The 17,888-nt window shown below is 42.1% G+C and overlaps 1 protein-coding gene across 6 annotated transcripts; it reads left to right on the top strand.

The window, feature by feature from the left end:
- The first annotated feature begins 4,655 nt into the window (after positions 1–4,655).
- mapre2 (microtubule-associated protein, RP/EB family, member 2) lies at positions 4,656–17,624 on the top strand. 6 transcript variants are annotated; one of them, XM_053438441.1, is made up of 8 exons: positions 4,656–4,767; positions 9,350–9,512; positions 12,289–12,416; positions 13,068–13,213; positions 13,357–13,573; positions 13,857–14,002; positions 15,855–16,013; positions 16,268–17,624. In XM_053438441.1, the coding sequence occupies exons 2-8, from the start codon at positions 9,391–9,393 to the stop codon at positions 16,364–16,366; spliced, it is 1,017 nt and encodes a 338-aa protein (XP_053294416.1). In that variant the 5' UTR covers positions 4,656–4,767; positions 9,350–9,390; the 3' UTR covers positions 16,367–17,624. The 6 variants fall into 6 exon arrangements, with proteins under 6 accessions (XP_053294416.1, XP_053294418.1, XP_053294419.1 ...); XM_053438444.1 differs by lacking the exon at positions 9,350–9,512 and adding an exon at positions 6,036–6,082 and having other exon boundaries at positions 4,660–4,767; XM_053438447.1 differs by lacking the exon at positions 9,350–9,512 and adding an exon at positions 6,759–6,804 and having other exon boundaries at positions 4,687–4,767.
- Positions 17,625–17,888: the final 264 nt, after the last annotated feature.

The following is a 17,888-nucleotide window of genomic DNA, read 5'->3' as shown; positions in this document are numbered from 1 at the left end:
AGGTGGTGTGAGTGTTGCTCCTGCTGTATATCCGAGAAATAAAGTGGCCGAATTCCAAGTAAAGAAACATCTCCTCCTCCTTCTTCACGGAGCGGTCCGGACGGCTGGTTACCGGCCAGACAGCGAGCCAAGATAACCAGTGACAGGGGCGGCTCCTGGTACAGGCGACAGATAAATCATATCATGACGTGACACATGCAATGTAAAACAATACATTAACGTAACACCATCATCCTCTAACCCCGGGACTCACCGGAGGTAGAAGCGCTGTGAAAAGAGCTCCGCCTCCTTTCCTCGCCCATGGTAAATACTTTGGCTGTTCCAACGGCAGCGTAGTGCCGGGAAGAACCAGGAAGCGCCGCGGCCACACACACAAGCACATAATCTCCTGTGGGGGGGGTGGCGGCTAGAGGCTTGCGTAGGTCAGTCACCTGTGAAGACCAGCATCATTTACCCCTGAACCAGCGCGGAGAAATGATGATGAAATGTAATATAAAAATTTTAAATATAAAATTAAATATAAACATTTTTATTAAATTAAATATATATTTATTTTATTTAAATTAAATAGGGGAAAAAAAAACAAAAAAACTGCGCGCGCACATCCTGCGCAGAAGCCCATTGCGCACATTCTGCGCAGAAGTACGGTGGCCCTGAAAGCTCAACGAACGGCAACTTAAGAAAACACATGCAAGTTGACAAAACACCAGCAAAGTAAAAAAACATCTTCATCAATTTCACAACACAACACAACACATTACAGCAACGCGCTGCAAAAAGAGAAAAGCGCTGCAAATACCGGAACGCGTTGCAAAAAGCCAAACGCGCAGCAAGAAGAGGCCACAACACAACGGAAGTGTTTCCAGGGGACAGCTAAAAGTGATGGACACTGCTGCCACAAAAACGTCCAATACACCATAGAAATTCGGTTACACACAGGGTTCGGCCACCCGCGGCTCTTCGGCCCCTCTGCAGTGGCTGTACAGTACATCTCATCTCATCGTCATCCGCTTATCCGGGGTCGGGTCGCGGGGGGAGCAGCTCAAGCAGGGGGCCCCAGACTTCCCTTTCCCGGGCCACATTGACCAGCTCTGACGGGGGGATCCCGAGGCGTTCCCAGGCCAGTGTTGAGATATAATCTCTCCACCTAGTCCTGGGTCTTCCCCGAGGTCTCCTCCCCACTGGACGTGCCTGAAACACCTCCCAGGGGAGGCGCCCAGTGGGCATCCTTACCAGATGCCCAAACCACCTCAGCTGACTCCTTTCTAAGTAAAGGAGCAGCGGCTCTAATCCGAGTCCCTCACGGATGACTGAGCTTCTCACCCTATCCCTAAGGGAGACGCCAGCCACCCTTCTGAGAAAACTCATCTCGGCCGCTTGTACCCGCGATCTCGTCCTTTCGGTCATCACCCAGCCCTCATGACCATAGGTGAGGATAGGAACGAAGATCGACCGGTAGATCGAGAGCTTTGCCTTGCGGCTCAGCTCTCTTTTCGTTACAACGGTGCGGTAAAGCGAACGCAATACCGCCCCCGCTGCTCCGATTCTCCGGCCAATCTCACGCTCCATAGTACCCTCACTCGCGAACAAGACCCAGAGGTACTTGAACTCCTTCACTTGGGCTAAGGACTCATTTCCTACCCGGAGTAAGCGATCCATCGGTTTCCTGCTAAGAGTCATGGCCTCAGATTTAGCGGTGCTGATCCTCATCCCAGCCGCTTCACACTCGGCCGCCAGCCGATCCAGTGAGTGCTGAAGGTCACAAGCCGATGATCCAATGAGGACCACATCATCCGCAAAAAGCAGTGACGAGATCCTCAGACCACCGAACTGCAACCCCTCCCCACCACGACTACGCCTCGATATCCTGTCCATGTATATCACAAACAGGATTGGTGACAAGGCGCAGCCCTGGCGGAGACCAGCACCCACTGAGAACGAAACTGACTGGCTGCCGAGGACCCGAACACAGCTCTCGCTTTGGGAGTACAGAGATTGGATGGCCCTGAGGAGAGACCCCCTTACCCCATACTCCCGCAGCACCTCCCACAGTTTCTCCCGGGGGACCCGGTCATACGCCTTCTCCAGATCCACAAAACACAAGTGGACCGGATGGGCATACTCCCAGGCCCCCTCCAGGATCCTTGCGAGAGTGAAGAGCTGGTCCGTAGTTCCACGTCCGGGGCGAAAACCGCATTGTTCCTCTTCAATCTGAGGTTCGACGATCGGCCGAACCCTCCTTTCCAGCACCTTGGAGTAGACTTTACAGTACAATGTTGTGCATATGTTTCGCGAACGCTGAACTTAACAAATCAGTTTTCATATTATTAACGTGAAAGTAACGATGTGACGTGAACGTGAGTGAACGTCACGTACATCACCGTATCAGGCCATCATGAAATACCAGGAACGGGCGAGTGCGAGTTTGTGTGTGTGTGTGTGTGTGTGTGTGTGTCTGTGTGTGTGTGTGTGTGTGTGTGTGTGTGTGTGTGTGTGTGTGTGTGTGTGTGTGTGTGTGTGTGTGTGTGTGTGTGTGTGTGTGTGTGTGTGTGTGTGTCCCCCGGCGCTCCGACCTGCCCACTCACTTTGAGAGACCCATCTGATCACGGAAGATGATCTGATCTAGAGACATGTCGTCTTCTCCTGTTAAACTGAATAAACAGCGCTAACAAGCAAGTTTGTGACTGCAGTAAAGTGAGCCGTCATCTAGGAAGCCAGCCGCCACCGGGTTTTTTTTTGCTCGTCTACTTGTGGCTATACGGTAAAACAGCATGGTTGGCTGAAACGGCCTAAAATTACTACAAATACAACTTAATTTTTTATTTTTTTATTTTTTTAATCTTTATGGCGTATCTGCTCATGTCAATTATCATGTATTTTTAGTGCAAATTAAAGGGCAAGTCTGTAAAAAAAAAAAAAATGTGTACATAATGTAACCATATTTGGATGCTGATTAAAAATATTCCTTGAGAGGTTATAAGTGATATCGAGTGAATTCCTGTTCATGGTGTCTCTGACTATGCTGATCCAAATTGTGGGTACTTTTACTGTAGAATAACTGAGAAAATTAAAGGGCAAATCTGGGAAGTGGCCCAATGTATTCATAATGTTACCATTTTTGGAAGCTCATAAAAAATATTCCTTGAGAGGTTATAAGTTACTTCGCGTGGATTCCTGTTCATGGTGTCTCTGACTATGCTCATACAATTTTTTGGGTACTTTTACTGTAGAATATCTGAGAAAATTAAAGGGAAAATCTGTGAAAAAGGACGAATGTATTCATAATGTAACATATTTGGAAGCTTATAAAAAATATTCCTTGAGATGTTATAAGTTAGTTCGCGTGGATTCCTGTTCATGGTGTCTCTGACTATGCTGATACACAGTTTTGAGTATTTTTACTGTAGAATAACTGAGAAAATTAAAGAGCAAATCTGTGAAAGTGGCCCAATGCATTCATAATGTTACCTTATTTGGGAGCTTATAAAAAATATTCCTTGAGAGGTTATAAATGACATAGAGTGGATTCCTGTTCATGGTGTCTCTGACTATGCTCATACAAATTTTTGGGTACTTTTACTGTAGAATAACTGAGAAAATTAAATAGCAAATCTGTGAAAGTGGCCCAATGCATTCATAATGTAACATATTTGGAAGCTTATAAAAAATATTCCTTAAGAGGTTATAAGTTTCTTCGCGTGGATTCCTGTTCATGGTGTCTCTGACTATGCTCATACAAATTTGTGGGTACTTTTACTGTAGAATAACTGAGAAAATTAAAGGGAAAATCTGTGAAAAAGGACGAATGTATTCATAATGTAACATATTTGGAAGCTTATAAAAAATATTCCATGAGAGGTTATAAGTTACTTTGAGTGGATTCCTGTTCATGGTGTCTCTGACTATGCTCGTACATATTTTTGGGTACTTTTACTGTAGAATAACTGAGAAAATTAAAGGGAAAATCTGTGAAAAAGGACGAATGTATTCATAAGCTTTTTATAAGCTTCCAAATATGTTACATTATGAATACATTCGTCCTTTTTCACAGATTTCCCCTTTAATTTTGGGATGCCAGGCTCTCATTGGCTGATGAGTTGGCGTATCAAGGGTGAATGAGGAAGGGGAGTGAAGAATACAGTGGTGGATGAGAGTGTCAGAGTTACGAACAAGAAGCGTGTCGTGTTCGCTGGAGTTTCCTGTCGTCACACACACACACACACACACACACACACACACACACACACACACACACACACACACACACACTAATTTGTAGACAATAGATCTATTAATACAAAAATTACAGAAAATAAATGATAAGTAAATTTTCACCACTTCGGAATTTCCGCATGTGTCTACTTGATCAGTAATAACCATCAATTGGTGTAGTAGTATGGGTTTAGCAATGTGAAATAATATATACAAACCCTGACAGAGCCATGTATCGTGGACAAATTTACCTTTTACTAGGTTCTAAATCTTGCAATAATTATTGGAAGAAAAATCCAAAAATACCTGGTGAGAATGAAAGCTGTGTGGCAGTGTGAGTGATCAGCGCATCAACACATGATTGGTCAACCCCCGGACAGATGTCACACGCCAACCAATCCGCCTAAACACCGATGAAACGCCCGCCAATCACATACCCGCTCTCTGCTCATCGCGTAGTGATTCTGGGCGGCAGAGGGTGTGGTGACACAGCCGGAAAACAGCTTTTCTCCTGTGTTTAAAACCGCTCGTTGTTCAACCTGAGGATCATCACTGGTGAGTCCCGCTTCAGTTCCAGTCTGTAGTGCCACTTTAAACCTGTGACGCCATGTGTACGTGTTTCAAAACGAAGCGACCGGTGTGTGCGCGGGGACGTTCCCCGGGGTCAGGGCATCTGGGAGCTGTCACCGCTCCTCCGCGTCAGCGCCGGGAGGGCAGGAGCCAAATTAGCTTCGCTGCAAGTTGGCGGTTAGCTCGGACGAGATGTCCCAGCGCCCGTGCGAACAATGTCGGGCTCTTTCAAAACCCGCTTCACTCTTTAGCTTTCGCTTTGACGGGCTGCGTGCTATCGTGTGCGCCGGTCGAAGCTAACTCCCCCTGCTGTCATTTCCAGCACGGAGCGGAGTTAGCTTCAGTAGCTAGCTCGGGTTTTAAAAGATAACAGTAATTAGCAGCGCTGCTTTCGCGTCTCCCGTTAGTAGCGATGTGAGTGGTGGGGACAGACCGGGACAGGAAGTAGTGACTATTCCTCACCTTGTCGTTTTATCTTTATCCACCCCCCCCCCCCCCCCCCCCCCCATCCCCCCCTCTTTCAAATGCCAACGTCAACTTTCCATAAAGGCTTAAAATAAACCACTGTATAAGATGAGCTAAACCAGTTCTCCCAGTTCCTCCCATGTTTATCACTCTCCCTTTATATCCTCCTTTCCATCGATAACATTTGAACACCATGAGAAGTAAAATGATATTTAAACCTCACACTGACCTCTTAGCTATTCTTTGAATGCTGGGGGGGATGGATGTGCTGAGTGGAGCTGCCGCCCCCCCCCTTCTTGATAAGCCACCTCAAGAGAGCCACTGGTGAGATATGAATGGAGACAGCACAGCTCTGGCCTTTCCTCTAATGGACTGAGCTCAGCATTAACACACTGTAGTGTAAAACATATATCATCACTAAGGCTGTGCATTACCAGCATGTCCCCCCCACCCGCCCCTCACAGCATTGACTGCCGGCTGCATTAACAAGCAGCTGCTTGCTAGAAGTCCATCTTGTCTGCCTTGTTTCCAGGCCCCTGTTCCCCTGGGTGAGCCTGAGCATGTACTGGCATGAGGAATTCCAGTTTAGAAGAGGTTCAGTAACATACAATAAAATACTTTAAATGATGTCAAAGTTAGACTGATGTCTGGTACATGCAACCGGTGAGGACGCCAGTGGTTTTATAACGTCTTAATTGGCTGTATACTAAGTATTGGAGATTGCTCTACTTTAAGGAGGCTGAAGAAAGTGTCTCAGCATCAAGTTATTAATCCTTTTCCACTTTAAGGTATTGACATCAGCAGAAAGCAAACTGTGAGAGAAGTCACTGTTCGGGTGAGGAGACAATAGACACCTTCATGAATCCATCTGTTACCCCACTCACCGTCACCAGATCACAAAGCACGACGCACTAACCGACCGCTGCTTCAAACAGTCATAAATTCATGAAAAGAAGATGCTCCTACTTCTTGTCCTTTTCTTGTAATGCAACTTCAGATATGTCTGTGGTTTTAAATTTGTGGTGGTGATACAATTCTCGATTTTAGTCGAGAGCACCACAGACGAGAATCCCTCTCTACAGGTGAAGCTGTTGGCCCAGACGACTTTTTGAACATGCATTTGAAACCGGCTGTGAACTTCTGTGTTGACAATTTAAGGCCCTTCAGATTGGCACGTGGCAAGTTCATTTCAGTGTAAACCTGGTAGAAACTTTTCCACCCAACCTGGCCGAAGCAAACTTATTGCGACAAGCATATAGATGCCACTGATCTTTGACCATGTCATACTTGTGCTGCTTGCCGCCTAAAAAAGGGACGACTCTACTTTCACTTGATGATGCCAAAATGCTGCAGTTGTCACTTTCCAGTCTGAGTGGGCCTCTAGCATTACTGTAGTGGAAATGTAGTTCTGCATGCATGCTTACTTCTTAGTGGAAATGTGCCTAGTGTCCACAGTATGGCCATTTAATGAGTTTAGTTCTTGGCTGTGTCTCTTGTGTTTGGCTCTGCAGGAATTTGTGTAAGGAAGGACTAAAGAATACTTTTGACCCAGAAGAGGTGGTTGCCAATTTTCCTCCCGTACACTATAGTTGAATATTTCGCACTTTGTCCACTGCCTTGATTTATTTCTTATGTTTTCACATATTTTAATGCACTGTTCAGTGTGAAGGTGAATTTTGTGATGTCACAATTAAAGGGGCAATCCACAGGGTTTCATGTACACACGCTTTGCTGACATGGCTGATCACAGAAGATGTCAAGATCACTTTTTAAGCTTGTGCTATGCAGATAAAGAAAATCATGCTAAATAACAACCATAACAAAGAGTAAATTGTTTTGTAAATTGTTTGATTTATCTTATTGATTTTCGTTATCGATCAGGGTAAATTAGAGTGGGCTTGTGTGCGTTTGTAAATTCTTGGTCAAAATGTGATGACAGTTTTGGCCTCATGATGGCACTAGAGTTTTAGCAGAGTACCCAGCTTGCTGATCAAGAGTAGTGAGTATTTGACATCTTTTAGCTCCTTGGAAAAGCAGAAGTAACAGAAATTGAAACATCATTCATTATATTGACAGAAAAAAATTATAATATGTGGTATTGCAATTTACAGTATGAAAGGGTTTAAATCAGCTTGTAGCAAAAGAGGAAAATAAACTGTGTCCTCGGTTGGACTCTTAACACCAAAAAAACTAAAAAACACTTCTGACTCATGAAAAACTTAGAGCAATACTGTGCAAAATCGGAGTTGACCTTTGGACTGACAGATGCTCTATGGATAGTTGTATTGATCTTAAAATGTACGCCCCTCTCTATCTATGTTAACATTTAAACAAACACTGATATAGGATGGTAGGCATTCTCAAAAAAAAAAAAAGTCAGGACACCTTTCAGTTAAAGAAACAGTACAATGGAAAATAAGTCTTGGCAGGAAACAAATCAAGGCAGTAACAGAATAGTAGAAATGTTTTACTTCTGCATGAATACTTCTGCTAAAGCATATTGTATTAGGCCATATGAATGGCTGGACATACTTGCATAAAATTCCTGTATAAGCATGACAGCTGGGCTGTATTCGTTGGTGTTTTAGTCCAGTGCTGTTAACAGAGCTGTGACATCAATCCATTGTCCATCATGGCTGTCACTGTGAACTGCTGGTTTTCTAATAGCTGCTTCTTATCCTTGATTACTAATCATGTGCATATCACGTGTCACATTATATGTCATTCAAATGCAGTAAAATTGTACTCTGCTGAAAATGTATGTTTATATACAATCCAAGTTGTATGTGAAACACGGAAAAAATGTCTGTCTTATTGAGAATAGTTTCTCAGCAGTGTCACACACATACGACTCGCTCAAAAACAAAAAGCAGTTAAAAAACCACAGATCTGACAACAAAAACTAGGAACAGCCTAAAGCAACAAGGGGGCAGTCATCATTGATCTTTGCTGTACTTTTCTAATTTTCTTTTTTAATTTGAGAAGCTGGAACCAAGTTCTTTGTGAAAAATTGTGAACTATTAATCAGTCGTCAGAATTGATTGACTATTGCTGTAGCACTTGAACTTTCAGACTTTTAATATAATATAAACTTAGTGTTGAATTAATGTGTTTTTATGGTGATAACCTTTTTTTTAACGATTGATTAACACTTTACTTGAACTGCCTTAATGTAGCATTTATAAGCCACATATAAACTCTTGATGAATGATTAATTCTTTGCATTCCACTCATATCTCCAGCTGAAATAAAAGATAATGTGTTCAATTATTTGTTTTAATATTTTTTAGACAAAAAGGTGAAAAACGCACTATTAAAGTTCTTATCTATATACTAGTAAAAAAAATATTTTCTTTGACACGTAATTCAACAAACCTTTAATCAAAGAAATGATCAGCAGATGAATCAATAATAAAACTAATAGTTACTACCCATTTTAGTTTATAGTGTCATCCAAACGATTATTAAATGTTTATATCCTTCTAAATGCCAAGTAGGGGCTTTTTAAAGGGAAGTGGTATCATTGATTCATATGGTTAGTAATCAAAACGGCTTTATATCACATACCATGTGTGTGTGTGTCATCATTTTCATCAGCACCACTTTATCCTCTCAGGACCTGCCTGCTTGTTTTTATATGCAGTATATATAGTGTAAACAAGATGTTTGATTATCATCTAATCATCTGTGGGTGAAACTGGGTGGGCTGCATTTTCCTTTTTGATCAAATCCTTCCTCCCACATTCCCATTGTCCCCTGAGCATCCGCTGAGCGGCTCAAACGCAGAATCAAAAGCAAAAAGCATCCGGCATTGATCTGATCTGATGATGCTATTTTAGCACGCGCACTCTCGAGCGATCAATGTGATTTGGAGCAGTGAAATAGCCCCCCCCATAGGGAAGAGGCAGCCATGCCCAGCGGTCACGTGGTGCACGGTGCAGCGACGTCACACGGGCAGAGATTTGTGAAGAATAAGCAGAGACACAGAGAGAGAGAGAGAGAGAGAGCGAGAGAGCGAGAGAGAGAGAGACCTGGAGGTGCGGCACTTTCTTTAGCATTTGCATCGTTCCTGTTGTTTTTATTTATTTTTCCCTCCGGCCAGACAGAGAACAGAGTTTTCTGTTCCACACGTTAGAGACCCAAATGCCCGGTCCCACCCAAGCCCTTTCCCCAAATGGAGAGAATAACAACGACTTCGTCCCGGACAACGGAACCAACATCATTCCTTACAGGAAAAATACGGTGCGGGGAGAGCGCGCCTACAGGTAAATCCGTGTAATGCCGCAGTCGTTTTGTAATGTTAGAAGACAAAGATATGTAAGAGCATATAAAAAAGAGACAAGACACTGGTGCAGACTGTAGCCTGCATGCTGGCCTCTTCCTCCTCCTCTTCCTCCTCCTCCTCCTCTTCGACGTGTGTCGGTTTGAGCCTCGCACTCATCCGCTCCTCTTCCCCCCGTTGTCTCCTCTCATGTTAGCCCTGACACCATGGCGTAAACCGCTCTCAGGTCAGAGCCCCTCTCTGCTGGTGGGGGGCCGGTCGCCGGCAGCTTGTGTAGTCGTTGCCCGGTGTAACGGTGTGTGTTTGTGTGTGTGTGCGTGTGTTTGCACAGGCAGATTTCTGCTGGATTGGATTGAAACGCTGTCGCTTGTCGAATGACAGGACAGCGACAGACGCCCCTTCTGCTGCTGCTGCTGGAAGATTCCCATCGTGACATGACACCCCACAGCCACATTAAACCACCTTCATAACGCTGGTGTGGGTTTAACGTGATGATTTCAAGGGTAAACCCCTCTTTACCTGCCACTCAAGCCTGGATCCACCCTCCTCCCTGTTTGGATCCAGACAGCAGCCCTGCCCTGGTGGCTATCCCTGCCCCAGCTAACAAAGCATGCTAGCAGCAGCAGCAGCAGCAGCAGCAGCAGCAGCAATAGCACATACAGTACATCCGCTTTGTTGACATGGGATCCTCTGGCCCAGTTTTCCTTCCTTCCCTCTCTGGGAATCAGTGAGCCGGGCCTCAGCTCCTGCACTGCTGCCAGAGCCCTTTTTTTTTAATGATGATGGGAGGGTTATTATTATCATCCTGCACATACCCTGGTGTCTGCTAGTGGGGCACGATGATTTAGCAAGATTTAATGCCATATTAGTGGCTGCCATAATCCAATAAGAAGGGTGTTTTTATTGCAGCTGTCCTTCTGCTGCCTTTCAGAGAAGAAGGCTGAAATCAGTCCCAGCTAAGTCTTCATTTTGAGAGAGGATCTGAGGAGGACTGCACTCTGTTTTCATTGGTATGCTGGATGTTGCTGATTTCTATTTTATTGTACACTCATTTAGAAGGTTCCCCCAGTTAAAACCATCGAAGTCTTAAGAAATCTTCACTCAATGAAGGTTATAATGTCCATTTCTTGTTGCAACTGTTTCAAAGAGGCGTTAGTGCAGCTTTGGTGGAACATATGTGAACCCTGCTTCATACTAGGGCTGCATCTAACATTCATGATTGATTAATCTGCCAAATTGTTTTGATTATGAAAAGTAAAATTACATTACATTCACTATTTCTTAAAGCCGAGGGCAATTTCCTCTGAATGCTTTGTTTGTCTGAGACAACAGTCCCAGCAAACCAGAGATTTGATTTACTGTCATGTGTGAGTAAGTTATCAAAATAAATGTCTATTAATGTTCTGTCGATTGTATAACCATTGCATCTCTAAATTCCCAAGAGGGGATCTAGAATAGCCTCATTGATAAATTGACACAACAATATCAAAACCTGTGTGTTTAACACAATTAAGTTGAACAGCTCCATAAACTACAGGTTCAGCACCTGTGAATCAACATCTTTCTAAAAAAGATTGAATTAAAACGTAATAGTAAAACCTTCTTGTAGGAGGATTTATTGCAGGTCTTCTGTATTTGACTGCATAACCTTGAACTAGGTGTCACTAATAATTGGGATGGAACCTGTTGTCAATATGGTCAAACTATTACTGAATGGGCTTTAAAGTCATTTTGTTTTGCAGTTAAAAAACTAAAGACACACAACCCGTTAACAAAGCATTTATCTCAGCATGATCAAGGAAATTGTGAAAATATGTGAAAAAATTATCAATACATGCCTGGGAGATCAACAGTATACTTTGGCTGGTTGCTAAGATTTACCCTAAAGTGTGTTACTCGCTGGAAATCATGGTACTTAGAAGGTTGTTTCAGTGTTTTGTTGCCAGTTTGTTTAAGTGCTTAATCTGTAGCTTAAGGATTAAAGTTTGCCAGAAGACCCCAAAAGCCACAGCTTGCCAGTTGACAAAATCTCACCATCTAACCAGACTTTGCAACAGATTTTTATTTACTATGTCAGTGAAATCAAATCAAAGGATATAGAAGCAAATATGAACACAAAGCACAGGGACTGCTACAGCCCAGATATATATAACTTAAACTTATGTTTAAAAAAGTCTAAAAATGTTATCCGTATAATATATACTGTATATATTATACGGATAACATTTTGAGCATTTTCATGCCTAATTCAGTTCTACTAGTCCAATATTATGGTTTTAAAGTACAATGTTGCTCTTACGGTTCCCTTTACTACATAATTGTTGGCCTTATTTTAATAATGTATGATACCGTGCTCGGTGAAGGGACTTGGAGACGATGGGGATACATTCAAAGAGTGGATACTGGTTCTCTGACATGCAGGAGTGAGGGGCCCACAGTTATAGGAGCCCTTACTTCAGTTTGGACTCTCAGCTTATTTGTGGGTATGTCTGGCCATGTTGATAAATGCTAACGATCATATGATGAAGCAGTTTTACTGTGTGGCTTCCAGTGTCCAAACGTAAAGTTAGAATTTAATCAAATTATCCCTGAATGTGATTTGTTCTGATTTCTTCAGTTGTTTTGTGTATAAATCGTTTCAGCCAGTCATTGTAAAGTGGTTGCTCTTTCTATATTCTCCTGTATGTTTGTATTTGTTAAGGTCCTCCCTGTTATTGCATTGCTCTTGTTTCTCAGTGTTCTTGTTTTTCTGTTTGCAGCTGGGGGATGGCGGTCAACGTATATTCTACCTCAATAACCCAGGAGACTATGAGCAGGCATGACATCACTGCCTGGGTTAACGATATTCTCTGCCTAAACTATACGAAAGTGGAGCAGCTCTCCTCAGGTGAGAACCGAATGAAAAACCTTCTCTCTGCTCTCTCTCTCTTTATCTAATCTTCTTCTCCCTCTCCTGGCGGGGCATGTTTTCAAAGAGGCTGTTTGAGATGGGAAACATGTTTGGGAGATTACATCTTCCGGGTTCAAATAGTCTGTAAGCTGGCAGTTACAGCAACTTGTGGCAACATGCTCACCTCTCCCTGGCAGAGCGTCTCCTAAAAATAAACTTGTAGCCCTTCCGTGTTCTCCTGCTGTGACCATGTAATCCACTTTGAGTCCCTCTCTGTAAACAGAGACTTACACACTAACACTGCTTTAGGTGTAGGATCCTTTTATTAATATAGATGACTTCCTCTGTGCGGTCTAGATTTACTTTATAGATTTCAGTTTGCCTAAAATCAGGTTGAGCTGGTGCCCTGTTCTTTTTCAAATGGACAAAAGTCTAAATAGGCTTCAGTTAATATTAGCCGTGCTACCAAGAGCGTGAATTAATAGTTTTCTTTTTAAGGAAACAAGGTCAACCGTCTGCACCCAGAAAACGCTCCCAGGCTCTTTGTTATTCCAGGGGATTTTTGTCAGACAGATTTGTTAAATCCTAGCCTGTAGCTGGAGTTTCCTGTGGCTCATACACTCAACTAACATTTGATTACATCTTTAGGAGCTGCCTATTGCGGGTTCATGGATCTGCTCTTCCCTGGCTGCATCAGTCTAAAGAAAGTGAAGTTCCAGGCTAAATTGGAGCACGAGTACATTCACAATTTCAAAGTGCTGCAGGCATCCTTCAAAAGGATGAATGTGGACAAGGTGGGTCTCATGAACTTTACATCAATCCTGTTCCAGTTGTGTGCCAAATTATCTATATAACTTACTGTTCCACAAAATATGTGTTTTAAATTTACATTTCAACTTCGCCTGACCTTCTTTTCCTGTCCTCGTCCTCGATTCAGATTATTCCTGTGGAGAAACTGGTCAAGGGCAGATTTCAGGACAATCTGGATTTCATCCAGTGGTTTAAGAAGTTCTTTGATGCCAATTACGACGGTAAAGAGTACGACCCCGTGGCAGCCCGACAGGGTCAGGATGCCATTCCCCCGCCTGACCCCGGTGAGCAGATCTTTAACCTGCCAAAGAAGTCCCTCCATGCAGCCAGCTCCCCCACCGCAGGTGAGCTTCAAACTACAAATGGTCACGTTGATTATCCCGGTTTTTCATTTGCAAATATTTATTTTGACGCACTGTTCAAAAACAACACTCTCACATGTTGTTGTTTTTTGTGCCTGGCCTGAGATGGGAACACTTGTTTTTTATGTAAAAAACTGTAATAGTTTCCAGATTGTTTGACAGGAAATTACATAATTTCTTGGTTTTTTAAATTAAGGGGGTTGGTCAAGAAATTATAGCAACTGCTTGTCTGTTCCTGAGTAATAAACGTTTAATTTGCTTGTAGGAGCATCAAGGTCAACCTCCACAACCCCCAAGTCCTCAACACCGACATCCCGACCCTCTTCAGCGAAGAAGATCCCTGTAACAACTGCAACTCCTGCCAAAGGGGAGAAAGACCTGGAAGCGCAGGTCACACATCTTACAGAGCAGGTTTGTTTATAATTTCTGGTAGTTAGACCGGAAGTGGTCTAATTTTATTATCTTTGTGAAACTCTTTTCTCCACATTGCTCACATGTCTTTTTTCAGCACCGTTTGTCGCTGTGATTAAACCACAATGATGGCCTCTGTCAGGGGTGATTAGAGGGGTGGTGTGGTTACATACTTTCATATTTTCATATACGTGCCTGAGTGGGACGGAATTGTGGAAAACATTTCGACAACTCCACCTTCTGCTTTTGAAATAGGCTCACAAAGCAGATGTTTCACACACACAGGAAATACTTCAATCTGCAAATACTTTCTACATTTTATTCGTGCTTATTTATCTCTCACAGTTTGGCCTTTTTTTCCAATCTATTCTTTCACTATTTCTAGCTTCTTCCCCACGTATGATATAATAGGTCAGAATGCATAACTTGTGTTATGGGCTCAATATTGTGTTGTCTGACCTCGATCTTAATGACTGTATAATCACTTTATAAGCTGTATTAGGCATGCAGTCTTTTCATACTTGATCCGTTGGTGCAGCAACAAGTAACAACGATGAACTAATTGTTTCAATGTTTCTGTGTCTGTTTGTTGGCCTGAAAAAATTAAACAGCAGAGGAAATTGAAAGTAAATAAATTGTGTACTTTTCATAAAATAGTGCATTGGCATCTTTGTTAGATGATAATGGCTTTAAAAACATTAACAACAAAAAAGAAAAGAAAAAAATGATCTCAGGTCACATTCACTGACACTCCCTTACTCGCCCGCTCACAGCTCTTCTGCGAGCTGTAATTCAACAGCTTGAGTGGTTTGGCAAAGAAGAAGAGGGGGAAAAAAGATGTAGCTCTTTAAAAATCTATATAGAACACTGACAGAATATAGATAGGATATAATTGCTTTGAAAAGTACTTTGCATCTGCAGTTAACATTAAACAGCACTTATATACACACTTTAGGCATCAAATTATTTGAAAGCTCAATCCACCCCTGTGAAGGACTCTGCCTGTGACTACCTAACAAATAATATAGGGTTTAACAATTTATCCTGGTGCCTGCACAGATGTAAAATATCCACAAGAGATTTCCAACATGAGCTATAAGGTTCTCAAGTCCAAACTATCTAAAAAGCATTGCTTCTTTACACAGCAACATAACAATGACATCTCACAGCATCCACACTGGATATAATACTTTCTGTTCAACCCTCCTACATATCATCTTGAAGGGGTGTATAATAATAAAGTATATTAATAATAGTATATTATTATACATTTTGCAGATGTGACCATGCCCAAGGATCAAACCAGGATGAAATTGAGCTGAAGCTTTTCAATCTAATCAGTCGGCAGCAGAAAAACATAAAGTATTGAGTATATATTGACATGAAGAGATGTCCCTACCGTTGTGAAGCTGTAACCAGCGGATATGCAGCATTTTTACTTGACTGTGTATTAAACAAATCCATTAAACTAAAAATATTGACAGGGCAGCCGCCAATAGAATAATCACCAAGTAAAGTTGCTGTTTCATCATGGTTCAAGACTGCTCTGGTTAAATACGATTTGCATACTTTAGACAACTTGTATTATTTATTCATGTCCATTGTTTCAATAAGTTACGCAATCTTTAAATCTAATTTAGGTCCTTCAACGTGCATCAGTTTGTGAGAGTGAATCACGAATCAGTTCATTCAAAGCAGTGTGTGTCTCTGCTCTGGGGGTTATCCAGTCGGTCTTGTGACTGTCTGCTATCTACTGACTGTGACATGTCGTGTCTCCTTACCAAAGTCCATGCAGTATTGGGTGTTTTGATATTGAAGCTCAAAATAATCATCTGAATTTTGTTTATTGTAGGTGGACACATTAAAGTCGGCACTGGAAGGGGTGGAGAAGGAGAGGGACTACTACTTCAGCAAGCTGCGAGAGGTGGAGCTGCTGTGCCAGGAACACGGTGAAGAAAACGCCCCGTTTGTTGATCGGCTAATGGAGGTTCTTTACGCCTCAGATGACCAGGTCAGTCTGTGACTTCAAACTGATTTGAACACGATTTAGCATTCATTTTTTTCTCCAGTTAGGTTTGTTTCTGCACGAATGCTCACAAGCTAAATGTGTGAGGTCAAACCTTCCTGGTGGGAAAATCATGTGAAAGTTATTGCGTGTTTGAAAGAGACAAGAACACACTCTGTGTGTGTGATCACATGTGTTTGCCTCAAACTGTATTACATGTCTGTGCCCCCCCCCCCCCCCCCCCCCCTTTTATATTTTAGGAAAGAGTGGAGTTGGCTGAGGGTGACGGAGAGGAAGCAGAAGAGCAAGCCCACCAGGAGGCACCAAATGATCAGCAGGAGGAACAGGATGAATACTGACACCCATCACCCCTCACTGCAGTTACACCCTTCTTTTTAAATATGTGAGAACTGTTTTAAGGATTTTTTATTTTTCCTCATGGTTTATTTTTTGTTCTCTCCAAGACTGAGCACATGAAGCAACCTCCTGAATAGAAGCACCATCACATTTTTTTGTATCTCTCTTCTCACTGTATAATGTTTTTGTGACTTTTGGTGAACTGCTGTGGCAGGTTTGTGGAGACCACCTCTGCCAGCAGACACGCTCAGACCATCACAGAAGTTTCCGAGGACTGTGTGGATGGAAAATTCATTTTTAATCGTGCGGTAGATGTGATGAAATGCTGAAGTTTACACAGGTACCAGTTACCTGTCAGTGCAAGTGTTAACTTCCCAGCTTCTGTCCTTTTCATTTTATTTTATTCTTATTTTGCATATCGACAATATTATTCACAAGAATGCAATAAGCCAGGCCCTGAAAGGGCTCGTAGTAGCTCTTATTAAACCTCCTTCCACATGTTGCACTGACATTTGACTCTGTATTGGACAATCTGTCCATAGACCCTCACCATATTTATTATTGTAAAGCCTTAGGCATAGTGCAAGATTCAGAATTGCATCCTCGTGAAGGAGGACCATACAGTTGATGAATTGTGAATAAAATGTAGCATAATGCCAACTTATGTCTGTCTGACAGCTATCCTTGCAAATTCCAACATTTCAGATAATCAATGTGCTCCACAGTGTAATTCACACCTCAAAAGGAAGAAAGATTACTGAGGACGAGTCTTACTACAATTCAGCATTTTTATTTTTAAAGCCTCAGTTGGAGCCTGTGGACTGTTACGATTTCAGCTGTTTGTTACAGACTTTTGTTTTTAACCACAGGTCTTAGGGAGATGAGTCAGTTCACTGAGTTATTTGCCGTACTATATTCCAGTAAGAACATTGTATACCCTTTCTTAATATTGCATTTACTAATATTGAACTGGGCAGTGCACCATAATGCTTTAGTCATTTATTATTGTGTAAATGAAAAAGGAATGTAAACTTGTACTGTCAATAATTAATGACTGGTAAATGTTTTTTTTTCATGTCCCACTCATTATGCATTCCCCAAAAAACGTGTTGCATGTTTGCATTTTATTTGTGAATAACTTGACCTGCTTTTTACATATTTAATAAAAAACGTTAAGTGAGCTTTTGTATGTTTACCTGCTATTTGAAAGATGTTGAGATTCGGATGGATTTGCTGTAATAAAATTGCGTTTTGAGTCCACATGAGGGTTGTCATGTCACTCCGGGAAGAGTCGGGCTTATTAGAACCAAAATAATTTTACTACCAATAATCAATGTTTCCACCTATCTAAACTTAGGTGGAATTTATTGTACCAGATAAAATCACATTTTATCCTTTTTATATATAGCATGTGTAATATTTTTAAGTGCTTTAAGCAATTTGTTTAATCTAAAACCTGATGTAGAGAATAGAGATGTAAATTGCAGCAATGAGAAGTACCTGCATACATTTACTCAATTGCCT

This window comes from Pleuronectes platessa, chromosome 13 (assembly GCF_947347685.1).
Source record: "Pleuronectes platessa chromosome 13, fPlePla1.1, whole genome shotgun sequence".
NCBI classification, from domain to species: Eukaryota; Metazoa; Chordata; class Actinopteri; order Pleuronectiformes; family Pleuronectidae; genus Pleuronectes; species Pleuronectes platessa.
The sequence above is the reverse complement of the archived record's forward strand: the minus strand, read 5'-3'. Positions and strand labels throughout refer to the sequence as shown.

Coding starts and splice junctions, on each gene's coding strand:
- mapre2 (XM_053438441.1), top strand. CDS start 9,391: ATGCCCGGTCCCACCCAAGCCCTTTCCCCAAATGGAGAGAATAACAAC. Junction 9,513..12,288: donor CGGGGAGAGCGCGCCTACAG/GTAAATCCGTGT, acceptor TTCTGTTTGCAG/CTGGGGGATGGCGGTCAACG. Junction 13,574..13,856: donor AGCCAGCTCCCCCACCGCAG/GTGAGCTTCAAA, acceptor ATTTGCTTGTAG/GAGCATCAAGGTCAACCTCC.